The sequence below is a fragment of the Saccostrea cucullata genome, unplaced genomic scaffold, assembly GCF_032062105.1.
Source record: "Saccostrea cucullata isolate Sc308-1 unplaced genomic scaffold, CSIRO_AGI_Scuc_v1 ctg10002, whole genome shotgun sequence".
Lineage (NCBI taxonomy): Eukaryota > Metazoa > Mollusca > Bivalvia > Ostreida > Ostreidae > Saccostrea > Saccostrea cuccullata.
The window spans coordinates 1-16,702 of NW_026924437.1; the positions used below are offsets into that span (position 1 = coordinate 1).

At 33.9% G+C, this 16,702-nt stretch overlaps 2 protein-coding genes across 4 annotated transcripts; both read left to right on the forward strand.

The window, feature by feature from the left end:
* Positions 1-1,327: 1,327 nt before the first annotated feature.
* On the forward strand, positions 1,328-6,868 carry LOC134266426 (uncharacterized; the record flags this gene model as incomplete). Its single annotated transcript, XM_062748670.1, has 3 exons — positions 1,328-1,425; positions 3,934-5,097; positions 6,085-6,868. Coding segments are annotated over 3 exons (1,955 nt in total), but the record flags the coding sequence as incomplete, so codon positions are not given.
* Positions 6,869-12,351: 5,483 nt separating this feature from the next.
* On the forward strand, positions 12,352-16,348 carry LOC134266425 (uncharacterized). Of its 3 annotated transcripts, none has more exons than XR_009991972.1 (3): positions 12,352-12,701; positions 13,237-13,327; positions 15,326-16,348. XR_009991972.1 is itself a non-coding variant. In XM_062748669.1 (3 exons), exons 1-3 carry the CDS (start codon positions 13,141-13,143, stop codon positions 15,532-15,534), a joined length of 306 nt encoding a protein of 101 aa, XP_062604653.1. In that variant the 5' UTR covers positions 12,769-13,140; the 3' UTR covers positions 15,535-16,348. The 3 variants fall into 3 exon arrangements, 1 of the variants encoding a protein (XP_062604653.1); XR_009991973.1 differs by having other exon boundaries at positions 12,352-12,598; positions 13,219-13,327; XM_062748669.1 differs by lacking the exon at positions 12,352-12,701 and adding an exon at positions 12,769-13,146.
* Positions 16,349-16,702: the final 354 nt, after the last annotated feature.

The following is a 16,702-nucleotide window of genomic DNA, read 5'->3' on the forward strand; positions in this document are numbered from 1 at the left end:
TTTAGTATTCAGTATCAACCATCTTCTCTGTTATGACGCATATTAACCTTGTATTAGTAATTGTTGTCAAAATGCAACATACCTCGTTGTCATTTCCCGTGGACATGTGTTATTGTGTTAGGCCTACTGTTTACGCACTTCCTTCATCAATATTCATGAAAAGACTGAATTCTTAATTCCTAAATATTGTTTAATTGTTTTGTTATAACAAAGATCTACAGTACGATCTTGTGGAAAGTATTATTTTTCAAAATTAAAACTATAAAAAAAAAGTTATCTAAAACTGAATGAAATCTAGCAGGGACTATATTCGGCGGAATAATTGCATTTCATCAAATACAATAACCGTTTTTAACCAGTTATTATTTGGTACGGATACGCAGCCCAAGTGACCAATCTACTGGGGATGCTGGTTGATTCGATACGCAAGAGCATGCTCTACGTATGAACAATTTCTTAAACGAGGTAAATTATTGACAAGCAAGTTGATGAAACAAGAATATCAACAGTCTCGTTTAAAGTCATGATTTCGTAAATTCTATGGTCGATACAATGACCTTGTCAGCAAATACAATTTATCATTGAACGAAATGCTGACTGACGTTTTTCATACCAATTGTTAGTCCATTATTTATACACTGAATTGACCACGGATTTTTTCCATTATTTCCTGATTATGACAACGAGCACACGGCGGGTGTGACCGGTCGGCAGGGGATGCTCACTCCTCCATGGCACCTGATCCCACCTCTGATGTTTCGGAGGTCCGTGTTTGCTCTGCTCTTATTTTGTATATTTGTTTAATGGACGTTGAGATTGAATACTGTTCGTTATTTCCATATCCTTCTTTAAGCCTATAATAGGTATTTTATGCAACTGCTGAATTTTCTCAATTTTATGTGTTTTGCAAACTTTCTGTTTTAATTTGTTTTGTTTTTAAGACCGATTTCCGTTTGTTAACTTTATCCTCAATTTGCCAGTATCCCTTAAGTTCGTCAAAATCAAAATGAATCGAGTACACCTGACAAACCGGACGTATTTTATAGCGTTTTTGATTTCTCCTTTAACTATTTGTTATAAATTTTTGAATTTAACATGTAACATTTAGTAGTTCTCTTTTCCTTTTGTTCCTATCACTTTATAACTTTTTTCTTGGTTCTGAAGAAGAGACAGAGCGTCCCGAAAATTTGACAATTTTTTTTGTTCGTATCGTTGGTCATTTTTAGTGATTTTATATATACATACAATGTATATCGTTAATGTGTTTAAGGGAGGGTGCATGTGTGTATGTGTTATTCTTAATGCATATTATACAATTTGTTTTTAGATTATCTTGACTTCTGGCTTGACTCCATAAAGTCGTTTAGTGGACCTTCTGCACAAGTTCTTGCGGTGGCTACGCATACAGAAGGCAAGACGGGAGAGGTATTTCACAGTTGTTTGATGACTGTTTCCTAACACGTAAACAGTAAAGTATCCCTAGTAAATTGCATCAAAGTATCATCCGATAAATAACCTTTAATTACTTTTAAAAAAAATATTTACTATTTACCAATGTTGGAGTTAAAGTTTGAGAAAGAATACGTTGAATAGCAGCTGCTTGATTTTTAGGTCAACTGAGTAAACTCAGGTGACCTATTGCTATCCGTTTTCGTCCGTCGTCGTTCGCCGTGCGTCGTGCGTTATCATTTGAACATTTTCAGCTTCTTCTCTGAAACCACTCAATCAATTTCAACCAAATTTGGTACAAAGCATCTATGGGTGAAGGGAAACAAAAATTGTGAATTTCATGATTCCTGTCCCCAGGGGCCTGAGGGGTGGGGCCAAAACCACTAAAATTAATGCAATCTTTAAAAATCTTCTTCTTACTCCTGGACATCAAGCAGTCAAACTGTTGTTATGATTGTAATCAGCATTGAGTCCTCTACTAAAATTGTGAAATTCATGGTCCCAGGTTTATGGGTTCTAGTGCTAGGACGGGGCTCTATTGATTATATAGTGAAAATGTATTATTTCTCTAAAAATCTTCTTCTCTGCTCCTTGGTATCAAATAAACTAAATAAGTACATAGTTTGGATAAGAAAGAATGTCTTTTGCCAAATTGTGAATTATTTGGCCCAGGGTCAGGGGTTCTAGTGCTAGGGCTGGGCTCTATTGATTATAAAGAGAAAATGCAGAATTTGTTTGAAAATCTTCTTCTCTGCTGCTGGGTATTTAACAAATTAACTAAGTACCAAGTACCAAATGCAAATTAACGAAAAGTTATGATGAGCAAGAATGTTTCTTCCAAATTAAGGAATTTTATGGCCCCAGGGTCAGAGGTTCTGGTGTAAGGGTGGGGCTAAATTGATTATATTGTGAAGTATTAATACATGAATTCTTTGAAAATGTTCTTCTCTGCTCCTGAGTATTGAGTAAACTAACTTAGTATATAGTTATGACGAGCAAGATTGTCTCTTTCAAAATTATGAATTTTATGGGTCCCAGGGTCAGGGGTTCTGATGTTACGGTGGGGCTCTTTTGATTCTATAGAGAAAATGCAGAAATTGTTTGAAAATCTTCTCTGCTCCTTCTTTTATAGCTATGATGAGCAAGGGCCATTCTTCCTGAATTGTGAATTTCAACGCCCCTGGGTCAGGGTACCATAGGGGGGGGGGGCTCTACTTATAAACTGAAAATGAATTAATTGATTGAAATCTCCTCCTTTCTATTAATCAAACATTTTTGACAAGCAAGGGTGCCTTTTCCAAAATTGGGAAATGTATGGACCAAGGATCAGGGATTCATGCGTGGTAGTGGCACCATACTGATTATTTCTGAATATTACTGATTAGTCGAAATGCATTTTTTTGTTCCCCTACTCTGTATATCCGTATTAAGTAACCAAACTAAACATGCTAAGTGTATAGTTATGATTAGAAATGGTCCCTCTTTCAAAATTGTGAATGCCATGATGTCTAGTTTAAAACATGAACCAAAGTCAATTGTTGTTAAGTTGTTGCATAATGCTCAGGTGATCTATAAGGCCCATTGGCCTCTTGTTTTTTTTTCATTTAAACGTTAAAATCACAGTGATGCAATTTAAAGGATTGATTAATTGTATGTTGTTTAACAATCCTATCGAGAATTTTTCACTTATATAGAGACGTCCCGGTATGCCCTTGAAGGCTTCAAATTTAGACCTTTATCGTGCCGACGCCTACAGTGACACGGGACCTACGTCTTTAAGGTCTTATCTGAAAGACCCTTGTCTTTCACTTCATGTGTCGAGCGCTTGGCGAAGGAACAGTTACTACCTATGCTCATGTCTTAGGTATGACGCGGCACCGCGAACGATAATTGAACCTGGGCCTTAGGATCACGAAGCGAACGCTCTAGACGACCTCTTGGCTACCATGACTGGTCCAATATAAAAAGAATCTTTTTGACTCATATTTTACATTTGCTTCATCAAAACTCTTTCTGCTATGGCCCTATCAAAATTCCTATTTTTTTATGGGAGATATATTTTGACTCGATCACTATGGCTCGACCAATCAATGAACGTCCTGCGAAGCTATAGTCATTAAGGACATATGCAACGTATCGTACCTACTTATAGTTTTTCAAGATATTATAAATTTAAAATTGTAGTGCCAACAGATGTTCATAGACAAAAAATTAGCAGGTTTTGAAAATTACAAAATTATATTCTAGATGTAGTGTATCCATATTTGTTTTAGAAGAAGTGTACAACGGTATATATAGACATTAAAATTGTATCACATTGTTCCTTCAAGTATTGGAACTTTTTAAATCCAGGGAAAAATACGATAACGTTCTAAAACGTTGAGTATGCCCTTAGCAAGTAATTCATTTTACATGATTTTTGTCGGTATTGTCCAGGAAATTGAGAACCAATTTTGATGACTGGTTTCAATATTTTCAAAACAGGAAAAAGACTCTTTTTGGGAGACTCTTTGGACATTAGTACCAGAGGATGATAAGACCAGGCTTTATGACAGGGACTTTGCATTAGGACTAATAGAGATGAATGAGGAAGCGAAGCATGTTCTGCACAGTTTAAAAAAATCAATTTCTGAAGTAGTATCACAAGGCATGGATACGAAATTAGAAGTTCCATCAGCCTGGGCACTTCTTGAACATCTCTTACAAACAAAGGAAAAGCCTATCTTGTCAATTAGTGACATCAACAAAGAGAATAAGAAACTTTCAGAAGAATATCAATTGAAAAGTCAAGAAGAAATATTTGATTTTCTGTCTTTTTTCCATGGACATGGATTGTTACTCTTTTTTAAGGAGGAGGGACTGAGAACCCACGCAGTTCTAGGCATACAGTGGTTTTCTAACGCATTCAGTAAGCTTATTGCTGACAAGGAACACATCAACAGGGACTGCAAACGAAGATATATAGAAGATTGGAACCATTTCAATGCGACGGGACATCTGAGCAATCCACTGTTAGATTCTCTGTGGAAAGAAGAATCGTCATATATAGAACATAAGACAATACTTATGTCATACATGGAGAGATTACGGATGTTAGTCAGCATTGAAGGAGAATCCTCCTGGTATGTCCCCTGCATGAATAAAAAGCCTTTCACACACGGTCTCTTAAAACAGACACTAGAGAAATCGTCCATTCTGTGTTTTCGATTTACTTCCTTTGCCATGTTTGTCTTCTACAGGCTTATTGCATATTGCATGAGTTTCCTGAAGTGGAAAGTTCAGCTCGATGGGTACAAAAGTCAATGTCTGTATCACACAGCGGCGATTTTCGAAACCGAAAATCACACAGTTACCGTTGGTATAATAAATAACGATATCCAGGTGCAGGTATTGCGGATTAATGATCTACAGCTCAAGGTTTCCTGCAAAATTGGAAAATCCATTCAAACTGCCTTAACAGAATTGACAGCAACATTTAATGAGAAGAAAACCTTTCAAAAAGGTTACAAATGCCTTAATCTTTTCTGCTGTGAAAAGGATCTAACTTTTATTCCTGAGAATGAACTTTCTGGAAGTCAATGCAATTGTCCTATTGGGAAAGGAAAACACAAGATAGATGTTCAATGGACTTTGGGATTTTGGGAAGATGTAAGTAAAATTATATTAGCTCAACTGACCAAGTGATCAGATCAGTATGTAAATTAGTAAATTTATAAGTTGTTAGTTTGCCGAAATATGGTTATGGTTTTATCAATTATAGGAATAAAAAAAACCAGAATGATATAAAACAGATGTTTTAGACCCTAGTATTTTCTATTCCAAGCCCAGTGGGATATAGTAAGTTGAAATACCAATGAAAATAGCTATTGTTACTTGATGAATGTCGATATATACATTGTATATATATATATATATATATATATATATATATATGTGTGAATGTAGAATTAAAATATGTAGAATCTCTTTTCACTTAGAATTTTAAATAAATTCTACTTCATAGGAATATAAAAGCAGGTCAAATAATAAAAGAGTACAATTAGTACCTTTTGGAATTCAAAACAGTTGTAGGCAGTTGTTTTTATATTGAAACTGACTAAGGAATGTTAGGTTTACTTGACCAATACATATTACTCGATCTGGTTAGGTTTAATAATCGATCGTATTCGGATAATGATTTTGGATATTGAATTGGATGGCGTTCTTGCACATCAAAATTGCAAAAATTCCATATTGTAATATGGAAGGTGAATTAGCGATTGCAATAAGAAGCGATTTTTCTATTCTATTTCAATACAATAAAAAAATTGATTACTTGAACATCATGCATATTCTTCTAATATCCTTGAAATGGTTGTGTGAATGTAAGAACAAATGAGAAAGTCATGATGGATGTGTTTATCAAAGTGAAATTGTCTCTAATGAGGCTTGCAGGAAAGAATCAAAATTTTAATCTCGATCATTGCAGTCTACCAGATATTTGCTTTCGGATAACATCTTTCATTTTTAAAAACATTGTAGGTGTAGGTATTAACACATAACTGATCACATATCAATGAATCTATCTTATCTATACTTTTCCCCTCTCATTTGCTTTCCTAAATCTACTGATTGAAAATGAAATCTTGTTTTCAGAGAAATTCCAGTTGTCCCACAGTGCCAGTAGCTCCCAGACCAAACTTAGATGGCCGATCAAGATTTGCTAAACTTGGAATGGCAACAAACGATGTGTTGAATCAGGCATATAAAGACATCATCGAGTTAGAAATCCTTCCTACTGTTTGTTATATAAAGGTTCAATCACTTCCAACTAAATTACAGCTGTACCCAGAGCAAGAACGTCTCTTGCAAGACGCCCAACATACTGGGTATAAGAATTTTGATATTTCCTTATCATATAAGATAATCAGAAACGTTTGCTCAAAGATCCCTAAACCAACAAAAGGCAGATGGGGACAAAACAAGATGCCTGCACCGGGAGAGACTACAGTGGGTGATGATATCGAGAGAATTCGGTTAATGCGAAACAGTTTAACGGGACACGTGAGCTCAGCGTCCACTTCTCAGACAGAATTCGATGACACGTGGTCTTTAATGGCCGGTATTTGCCAAAGATTAGAAACCTTCACGAAGAAGAAGTACATGGATAATTTAATTTACATTGAAAATCTCATCTTAAAAGAGAAGGATGAAGATGATATCATAGAAAGGCTTAAAAAGGAACATGACCGTGAATTGTTGGAGAAAATCAATGCGGGTGTGCAAGAACTTACGACAATTTGGAAGCCTGAAAGCAGAGATTCTGCAGATTACGATTATTATTCGTGATTATTTTGAATGAAGCCTGTACTCATATTCAATTGTCAAAGCTCGATATTTGCCGTATTCATTAAAAGTGACCGATCAACAACACAAGTGATATTTTAATTAAATCGAAATTTGGAATCTCAGTAATCGAGAAGCTTCATATTTACAGTGTATTGACATTTGTGTTAGAAAAGAGCCATAGCGCATTTGATTGTCACTTTCGCCAATTCTAATGCTGATTTTTTAAATACATTGTTAAGTTCCCTCATATGCATGATAGGTACAAAAATCGGTCAGTTTATATTGAGAATATAGTAAATACTGAGGCACCCCCCTCAACAATAACAAACTGTAGCAAAAGACCATCCTTTACCAGAAAAACAACTTCTGAATAATTTTATTAGGATATGACTGCACTTCATTACATTTAGATAACTTTGGTTAAAGGTGGTCCTCATATTGAAAATATTAAAAAAAAACATGTAAATGATCGTTGGTTCGATTCTCACAGTGTGTGTGTCTTACCAATACTTTTATTTTTTTTATGTGTATTATTCCTACATTTTTCTTTTATTATTTTATTTTACATGTATAAATAATGTAAGAGATTACTATATAATTGGAAACATGTAGTTTGATCTGAATTGAAAAGGTGTAACTATAAATAGAAACAGGTGATTTCCTTTTAAATATACTTGAGTAGGCTGTGTCGTCGGTAAGGCAATATGGCTCTTTCATTCAACAAAGAATTCCTTGAACATATATTGGAAACAAAAGTTCGTTTACCATGTAATTGTAAACATTTCTATCTCAAAATGATCATGGTAATATTTTTTAGAATATGCTTCACACGGCTGAACTATGATCCGAAGCCAATGACATTTAAACTGACGTCATTAAGGGGGATGTACAAGCCATATTGATCTAGTCTGGTGTAAAATAAGAAATACCAAGAACGCGCTTAATACTCTACTAAACTAGCCCAAAGTTACTCAAAGTGCTAATACACTAATTACCTACTGTTAGAGACCAAAATAAGTAAACAATTAAGTTTATTTTGTTTTAATTAGGAGGAAATTAATCATGTTAGAACTGCGCAGCTACAGCATTCACGAAATGATAAATGCATTGAAAATGGTGTTAGTTTGATTCATTGATAATATGGCTACAACCATTTGTTTCGCTTTTTACTTGTCATTATCCATAATTCTTGAAAATTTGATTTTTCATATAGGTGTCTTCCTGAGGCCATGTGTTTATTTCGTCCGTCATTCCTCTGTCACTCAGAATTCAAATAACATTGATTTTTAGAATAAATGCGACCATAAAAACATCAAGACAAGAAATTACTAAGTAATTTAATAATCATAAGGTTATATAATTTACTACTTTTATATGTTGCAACGCATTGTCTGATTTATGAAAAAACGTGATTTTAACCTCACTCTAGCAAATCGGGAAAAACTGTTCTGTTTACAGCTCGAGTTTCCTCGTTAATATTATTCCACTGAGCACGTGGTTAGCATGTGCATATATCTGCTGTGGATAGATCCGTTTATTACCATGATTATATTTGATTTTTCATGGAACAAGTCTTGATAATTGGTTGGTTTCTTTAAACTCAAGAAAAAAAGATAAAATGTCCTAAACATATGTGTTTACGGCGGGTCTTTTTTCTGTGGCGATAGAAGTTATTTTCAAATGGGGCACTGCAAGGAGAATGCTTAGCATTTAATTTGAAAATGTTAAACAATTTGCGGTGCATGAAAAACAAATTGTTATTACATGTCTTAGATTCGAAAAGTTGGTACATATGTCTATTTTGTTTAGAAGTTAGATAGAAAAAATAGGCAGTTATAGGATATCCTTAAGGCACCTCACATAAATAGCTAGATTGTTTGCAATGGCCCACACACTGTATGGAGTAATGTTTGGACACAAAAACGCATCACGTCTCATTATGTTGACAACGTTGTAAGCGAGATGAGCTCCAAATCGAAGAAATTGTATCCGTTTACTGTTGAATAAACGCGTGTTCACGACTTTCAACCGCATCAACATTTAGGAAAATCATCACTGTAGAGGACAGAGCCATGATACCGAAATAAATTAATGGTTTAAAGTCCAGAAATAGGTGCTGAAGTGGGAGGGGGTATTTTTTCCAAGATGTCCGCTTGCGTCCCTTTAAGAGTTTATGTATATAGGTGTAGTACTTTTTTAACAACATTATTTTTCTTGCCTGATCATGTCAGAATCTTTATTAAAGCAACTTCTAGAGTGTATTTAATGTTGATACAAATTAAAAAAAAAATTATTTTACATTTATCAATCCGGAAGACAAGCTCCTATGGATCTACTGCCTAGAAATGGCCCGACTCATTCTTTTACATCTCATTACACAATATTTTTTTCTTTTTCTTCCATCAACAATTCTGTTTAAATTTTAAGGAATTTTTTTCTCACCTATAAATACGGACCCAATAAAACACCAAACGTCATTTTAAAGATGGTATAAAATAATTAAATATGTTGATTTTTTTTTCTTTACTTTGTATAATTGTAATTTTGACAATATGGGCAAATAGAAAAAAAGTTTTTTTTTTATCCATTTAATCTCCTAACCCACTCTGAATGATTTCATGCCTTTTCAAATGTTGCTCCGCTGTAATGAAAATTGTAAATGCATGTTTATTTGACTCAGTATACGAGGGGTGATCAAAAAGTAAACGATATCTTAGGTATTTGATATAGTTATATTATTGTTGAAATATTCAAGTATTTTTCAAAGTGTACATTGCTTTCACCGGGCAACATAACAAGTATCATATTTAACCATGCATCTGCCTCCCTTCACTAAAACGATCTATCCAATCATTGATTGAAATTATAGGAAGCCATTTATTAAACTGTGAACAAATTCTTATACGCTACTTCAAATGCATTTCTAAGATATACATGTGCAATAAATATTATAGTCGTTTGTTGCACGAGTTCCACTGAGACAACCATTTTTCGTCACAAGTACCTGCATAATGACGTCATTTTCAGATTGTGACATCACAAACAAGGAGCAAAACTTCAGTATATGCTATTTAGAGAACTTGTGTTTGGCTATGTATCTTATCTGAATTGTGGTTTTGTAGATATAGAGATAGTTCGCGAATTTTTTGATAACCCCTCGTACTAGTAGGTACTAAAACAAGGTCATTCGTATCGATTTTATGTGTCTAATTTCTTTGTGTCTCATTGGTGTTAATTAAAATTTTGATATATAATATGATTTATCTGTGGCAAACTTGCAAACTCTTAATTTTTAACTTTGGTGGTGCTCATTTTTCCTTACCTGGAATCAAAGAATTTAAGTTTTTTTTATATCAATACGTACACTATTTAACAACCGTTCGTTAATAATGCTAAATAAATTACTTCAAGCCACACTATAACACCTTTCCTCTTTTAAAAGTGTTCATATTATTTGAAATATTTTGCAACTGTAATTCTCTTCTACATTTAAAGATTGTTATGTCCCTCCATATTAAGAAGAGGTATGGAAAACAAAATTCTGTGCTAAAAATAGACCACGTGCTGCTATCCATGAACTACTTTCATGGTTCTTTACACACTCTTTTTGAAGACAACGGTACCTTGTTTTGAACTTGAAATTATCATATAAAAGTGCAAAATTTAGACATTTTCTCAACAAATGGTTGTAGAGAGAACATTAATGCACAGTTTGCATATTTTTTTGGATTTTTTAAGGCCCTGCTGAATTCTGTAGCTGCGCAGTTCTAAGGAGCATATCAAAAGCATTTTTCTGCAAAAGTATAGATTATATATGCACAACATGCATTCAGTTATGCATATTTATTGTATCTTTATCATAAAGACTTAAAAGATCAAAATATAATGTATTTTAGCCATTTGAAGAAATGTTTACATTTTGTTTTCACTGCACTGAAGGTGGCCGGACATCCCCCTTAAAGATTTCAAATTTGACTGCTTTTATGACAATTTTGTATGCTATGAATTTAGGATTTATTGTGTATATGTCCAAATAGCATAATTGTAAATAGTTGGAACTTTTAATATCGCTATTTTGTTCTGTTTTACTTTTTAGCTCACCTGATCATATTTTGTCCGTCCGTCCGTCTATCTCTCTAGCTGTCCGTCTGTAAACTTTTCATATTTTCGACTTCTTCTCAAGAATGGCTTAGCCAATTTTGACCAAACTTGGTACAAAGCATTCATGGGTTAAGGGGAATTTAAATTGTTAAAAAAGGGGCCAAGTCTCCTCACAAGGGGAGATAATCAAGCAAAGATAAACAATAGGGTGGGGTCATTAAAAAATCTTCTTCTCAAGAACCACCGGACCAGAAAAGCTGAAACTTACGTGGAAGCATCCTGTGGTAGTGTAAATTCTATATTGTTCAAATCATGACCCCCAAGAGAAGGGCGGGGCCACAATGGGGAATCAAAGCTTTACATAGAAATATATAGGGTGCATACCCCCCCTCCCTTTTTGCAAATACTATTTACATACACATATACTGTATAATATATACATGATTTAGGCATTGAAAATTTGGGTTTACCTATTTTTGTTGGTTTAGTCCCCCCCTACCCCCCCCCCCACTTTCAATTTGTTTACAACGCCTATGTACACGGTTCATAATGTTGAATGTAAGCATACAATAAATGATACATATATGATACATAGCTACACAAATTTCTCTCAGAACCATTAAACTATGGTTTGTGTTTACATTTATAAATAGTGAATTTAGTACATATACTAACTTTGAGAGGATATAATTGTCAATCAAACGTTAGGGAGAGGGCAAAATAAGTTTTAAGAATTTGTGCCCAATCCCATTGTATATATATATATATTACAATAAAATATGTTCAATGTCAATTCAATGTTTTCAATGTGAAAAGTTTTCTGAAAATCACGTACAATTACACTATGTAGCTCTGACTTTCGTTTTTAACAAATCTTGTGCATAAAAACCAAACTAAACCATGTCGGTTTAGATATATAACATATCTTGTGTAGCCTTACATTGTTATATTCTATTAATGATTATGCAATTATATTTTTAAAACAAAAAAACTTTTAAATAAAAAAAATTACTTAAATAAAGAAGAGTTAAATTGAAACCCTATTCAAATCAGACACATTAGTCGCAACATTGGCTCTGCATAATTATGTAAGAACTATTTTTATTTTTATTTAATTTATCTAACTCTCTTTAGATATGATTAGATTGTTAAACCTTCACTACATTTATATTTTTTTAATTTATCGCATCATTTACACTCAGTAATATTCTTTTTTTTTAACTTAAAAAAAACACATGTTTGGAAGATTTTGAAGTATTCGTGAAAGTAATCTTTTAATTAAGTATTTTTAAAAATACTCAGATATCATCCGCCCCTTTGATCTGCAAGCTATGGCAAGCTATGGGATATTAAGACCTTCTCTGTTAATCTGTTAAACACAAGAGAGATTCGCTCCCTTAATTAACCATCCGTTCCTCAATTTTCATTGATATATACATGTATATAGAATCCGCCCCTGATTGATCCCTGCTATAGATTCCCAGTGTATAGTCAGAGTCTGCCTGGCTTGTTGTCCGTTAACATGTTGATTCCATTACACGGAATAAGAAAACTCTAATGAAGCGAACACAGGACTCACGCTAGAGGCTGCAGAGGTCGTTCTCAGGAGACAGAATTACCCCGACCTCAGCTGACAGCGTGGGAGATCCGGGGCCTACATTTACCACGCTCTGAGTGTGAACCCCGCCCCTCTCCGCCTTACTTTAGTACGGAGTCGTGGGTGGTTTGATCGGACAGGTAAACTCAGGTGGTGACAGACACTCCGACCCCCTGGACCTACTGCCGATGAAGTCTTACTGGAAGGCATTATATGACCGGCAGAGGTAAGTCCCGGGGGGTAGGGGGTGAGGGTAGTTATTTTAAACCAAAGTGCGCTATAATATGCACTAGATCACCGTATACTAATTGATCACATTTATTATTCAGCATCTTTTATCGCGTGAACTAATTGACCACAGCCGGGCTATAATAACCACTATATGCTGGCAATGTTACAGATAAAGCTATACAAAATCTGACCATTACTACGTCGCTAAGACGATGCATTTCATTGGAATTAATTAAAAACGAAACGTGTAATAAAAACCTACAGGTAAAAGTGACATCAAACTTGTCGACATAAATAACATATTAAAATCTGTAGTCTACTTGTAATTATGGAGTATGCACTAAGACTTCTACTGTAAGGTGAGCATTACCTGTGATTCCGTGATTTTGTCGGATTAAGGTGATTTTACATTAATTACGGGTATTATTAATTTGATGCAGGTATTGTTTTATTTTTTCTTACTTCAAAAAAGCCAATACCAGATTTTTTTTATGTTCTCGTTTGTAATTAAGGATTTTCTTCTGGTACAGAATAAATCGGAGATTTGTCACAGTCTAGCGTCAGACATGGTTACCATGACAACTCTAATGCTGTTTTGCTGCCTTGGTACATTAACACACGGTAGGTAAAATCAGGCGCGGATCTTAAAGTTTTCATTACTGTAGGCGATTCTTTTAAGTATATTAGTGCATTAATCATTGGTTAAGACAAGGAATTGTGAAGAGAGCCATAAATAAAAATGAGGCACAAATATTTGCAACTTTTATACGGGTAATTATCTGGACGTTTTTTTTTCCTTTTTTAAATCAGTAAATTTTATTTAATCTGAAATGATTTACATTGTGTAATATTTCTTCCAAATTCTAAATTGAATTTTAAAAAATTATTTAAGAAATTTCAATGAAGTTCAAAAAATGACAGGGATTTTGAAAATACAATGTTATGTTATTAAATCGAGTTGCTTCGTATCTAATTCTAAGCTAATAACATTTATGCAGTTTCACAACCCTTTTCTCGTTACGACAGGAGATGCACGTTTATAATTATGATAAACGACAGCTGTGAATTATTAACTGGTGCTACCTTAACTAAGTGCGCCGAGAGCAGTAGTATTCATTGCTCCATAAAACAAAATGTCTGCATAAACCAATAAACCTACTTGTAACGAAGCTAAATTATATGAAAAGATAAAAGGATGGTCAAACGATACACTCCGGGTCTTTGTTTTTCTGTACCTGTATTGAAATGTCATATATACTTATTTCGTATTTATAACATGCAATGCTTTTTTTATATACAAAAAAACCCACATAAATCAGCTGATTTTATTGGAGGTTTCTGTTGCGGTAGCAGTAGAAGAGTTATCGCCCATTCCCCACTGTAGAGGAATTCTCTGCGTCACCTTTGATCTTACACGCCTGACACATTGTTATAGAGTATCACTCGAGCATTATGTTTAATTTTTTCGCTGTGTGGTGTGTCACGGAATTCAACTTAGCGGTGCGTCACCAGCTTTATCTAATACGGATTCTGATTGTATTCTTAACCTGAAGATGCATATTATATAATCCATATGTCAAGTGCACCGTTACTACAAATAATAAAATTTTACACAAAACGTTCCAGCTAAGTGTCATGACTACCTATGATAAAACCGAATTGAATTCTTTAATTGTCCAATTTATAAAGAAGAGCAAACCATATGTGTAGTCATGCAGCGGGGAAAAATTATATGTGGTTCTATTAACATTCGAAAGAAAATGCACTTTATTATTTATTTTTTTTTAAACATTTTTTCAGTGAATACTGATAATGAAAATCGTGAATCTGCTCCTTAAACTTATAGTGCCGATTTATAAAGTAATTTTTGATTAGACAAATAATACATATACATTACTTCAAAATAACTTAATAATAAACTTCAAAAAAGTTTTTACTTCTATTCAGAATGATTATACATTGTGTATGAAACTGTAATTTTGCATTGTTATTAAAAGTATTGTACTTCAGTTCATTTGAAATACATGTACTGTATGTGTACATAATTTGGCGTATTCAAAATTTAGCGCAGTTAATGGATATGGAGTTGTTGGCATAATCATGAATTAGCGCTACAGATGTCCGTGTCGTATATTCTATTTATGAATGATTTTTTAGCGATATTCATGAATAAGTACATCCTCGTCTGCGCCAAAGCCTCTAAAATATGAAGCCCGTTTATTTAAGTGCACAAACAGTATTATTTTCCTCATAGATATTTTTTTCTATATTTTAATGTATTTGTTTTATCAGAAGACATTACACTGTATGGTTGGTCCTTAAATTCTAAACGATATATGTGTTTCTGAAACACTGATGTCCCCGAATCGCAGCTTATGGCAAGGAATGAATTTTCTCAAATGGATGTCAAACTGCAAAGGTCAAGGTCAAAAAGTCAAACTTGTTAGTACTCAAAGGAAGGTGTTGTCACTAGAAAAACACCTGTTAATATAATTAAATTAATTAAATTAATTAATTAAAGCTCTAGCGGACAGACGGACGGACAGGGCAACATCTATATACCCCGACTGTTCGTTTAATAGCCTGTTCAACACTGAATATCCATACATTTATTTTTAGGTTTAAAGGGAAGCAACTCTACAAAGTCAGAGGACCCTCCACCTGAGGCAGACGACAAGATAATTCTGATCGTTATCGGGGTCAGTGGTGCCGTCATCATCGTCATTGTTGTCGTCGTCATCGTCGTCAAAAAACGAAGGAAAGCCAACAGTCAGGCCCGAAGACGTCCGAAAGTCCGCTACAACAAAGCCTCGGCGGGAACGTCCTAGTGACAGAATGCGTAAAGAGGTGTTCCGAATGGACATGTTACTAAATGTGTAAAAGATAACAATGTGTACGGATATGTTCCTAGTGGTCTTGACCAAAACGTCCAAAACTTTAAGATGTGTACAGAAGTGTTCCGAAAATAGACTCTTATGGATGAATTATTATTTGTTGAATGGTATTTGGAGCTTTGTGTTAATGTGTTAATATGTGGACGGTTGTTCTAAGTGACGCTTTAATTAATGTCAAACACGTTGTTTTATAGGAATGAATGTTACCGAGTTGATAATTGATATTCATATCAACATTTTTTTTTTCATTTTATTGATAAGATCAATCATCATTAGAGATGAAATATATTCACCTCGCCCTCCGTACTCGGTAAATATAATTGTGTTCTAATGTGTTATAGTGTTGACCAAGAAAATCATTTGGTGCTTTAAAATTTCAACTCCACAAGCAAATATTTCAGTTCACGCTCTCCTCAAATAGCCCCACAGAACCCGGAATTATTACAATCAGCAGGATCTCAAATTATATATGAAGACATTAAATGATAGGATAAAATCAGCAGCTTACCTTTATTTAAATTCCATGATGTTGTCGGTGATTGTTTTATGAGCACATGTAAAATTGTAAGATACATGTCAAATATATCAAGTAAGAAAATGTCTTAACTCTGTCACTTACACATTTTCTATCTGTTTGTTTTCCATTCTATTTTATGACTTTGTGATATTTTACCTATATTCTATACACTGTTATCTTATAAGCTCTAATGTTTTAATTGTTTTTATATTGAATAAATTATCCACCCAACTATTAAACATTTTTTTTTTAAAAAAGAGATGACTTTTTTGTTTGATTGCTAGGTTTTTGTTTTCCTACAGTATTTTATTGTAACTAAATGGTATACTAGTGTTCTGAATCTGACGAAAATTTATTTCGAAAATGAATAATCTTTCTTAGATATTTGAAACCCATTCTGGAGAGATAATGATTATAGACAATGAACTCTTTTGTACCCATGGTAATGCTACGTTGCACACATGATATCACACATCATACAATTCCTGAATTTGCAAAACTGCAATTTTCACACTTCAAAAGCATGGAAGTTTCATTACAATTTAAATATATTTATTAACTTGACAAAAACCACATATAGCGAAA

Coding starts and splice junctions, on each gene's coding strand:
- LOC134266425 (XM_062748669.1), top strand. Junction 13,328..15,325: donor CCTTGGTACATTAACACACG/GTAGGTAAAATC, acceptor ATTTATTTTTAG/GTTTAAAGGGAAGCAACTCT.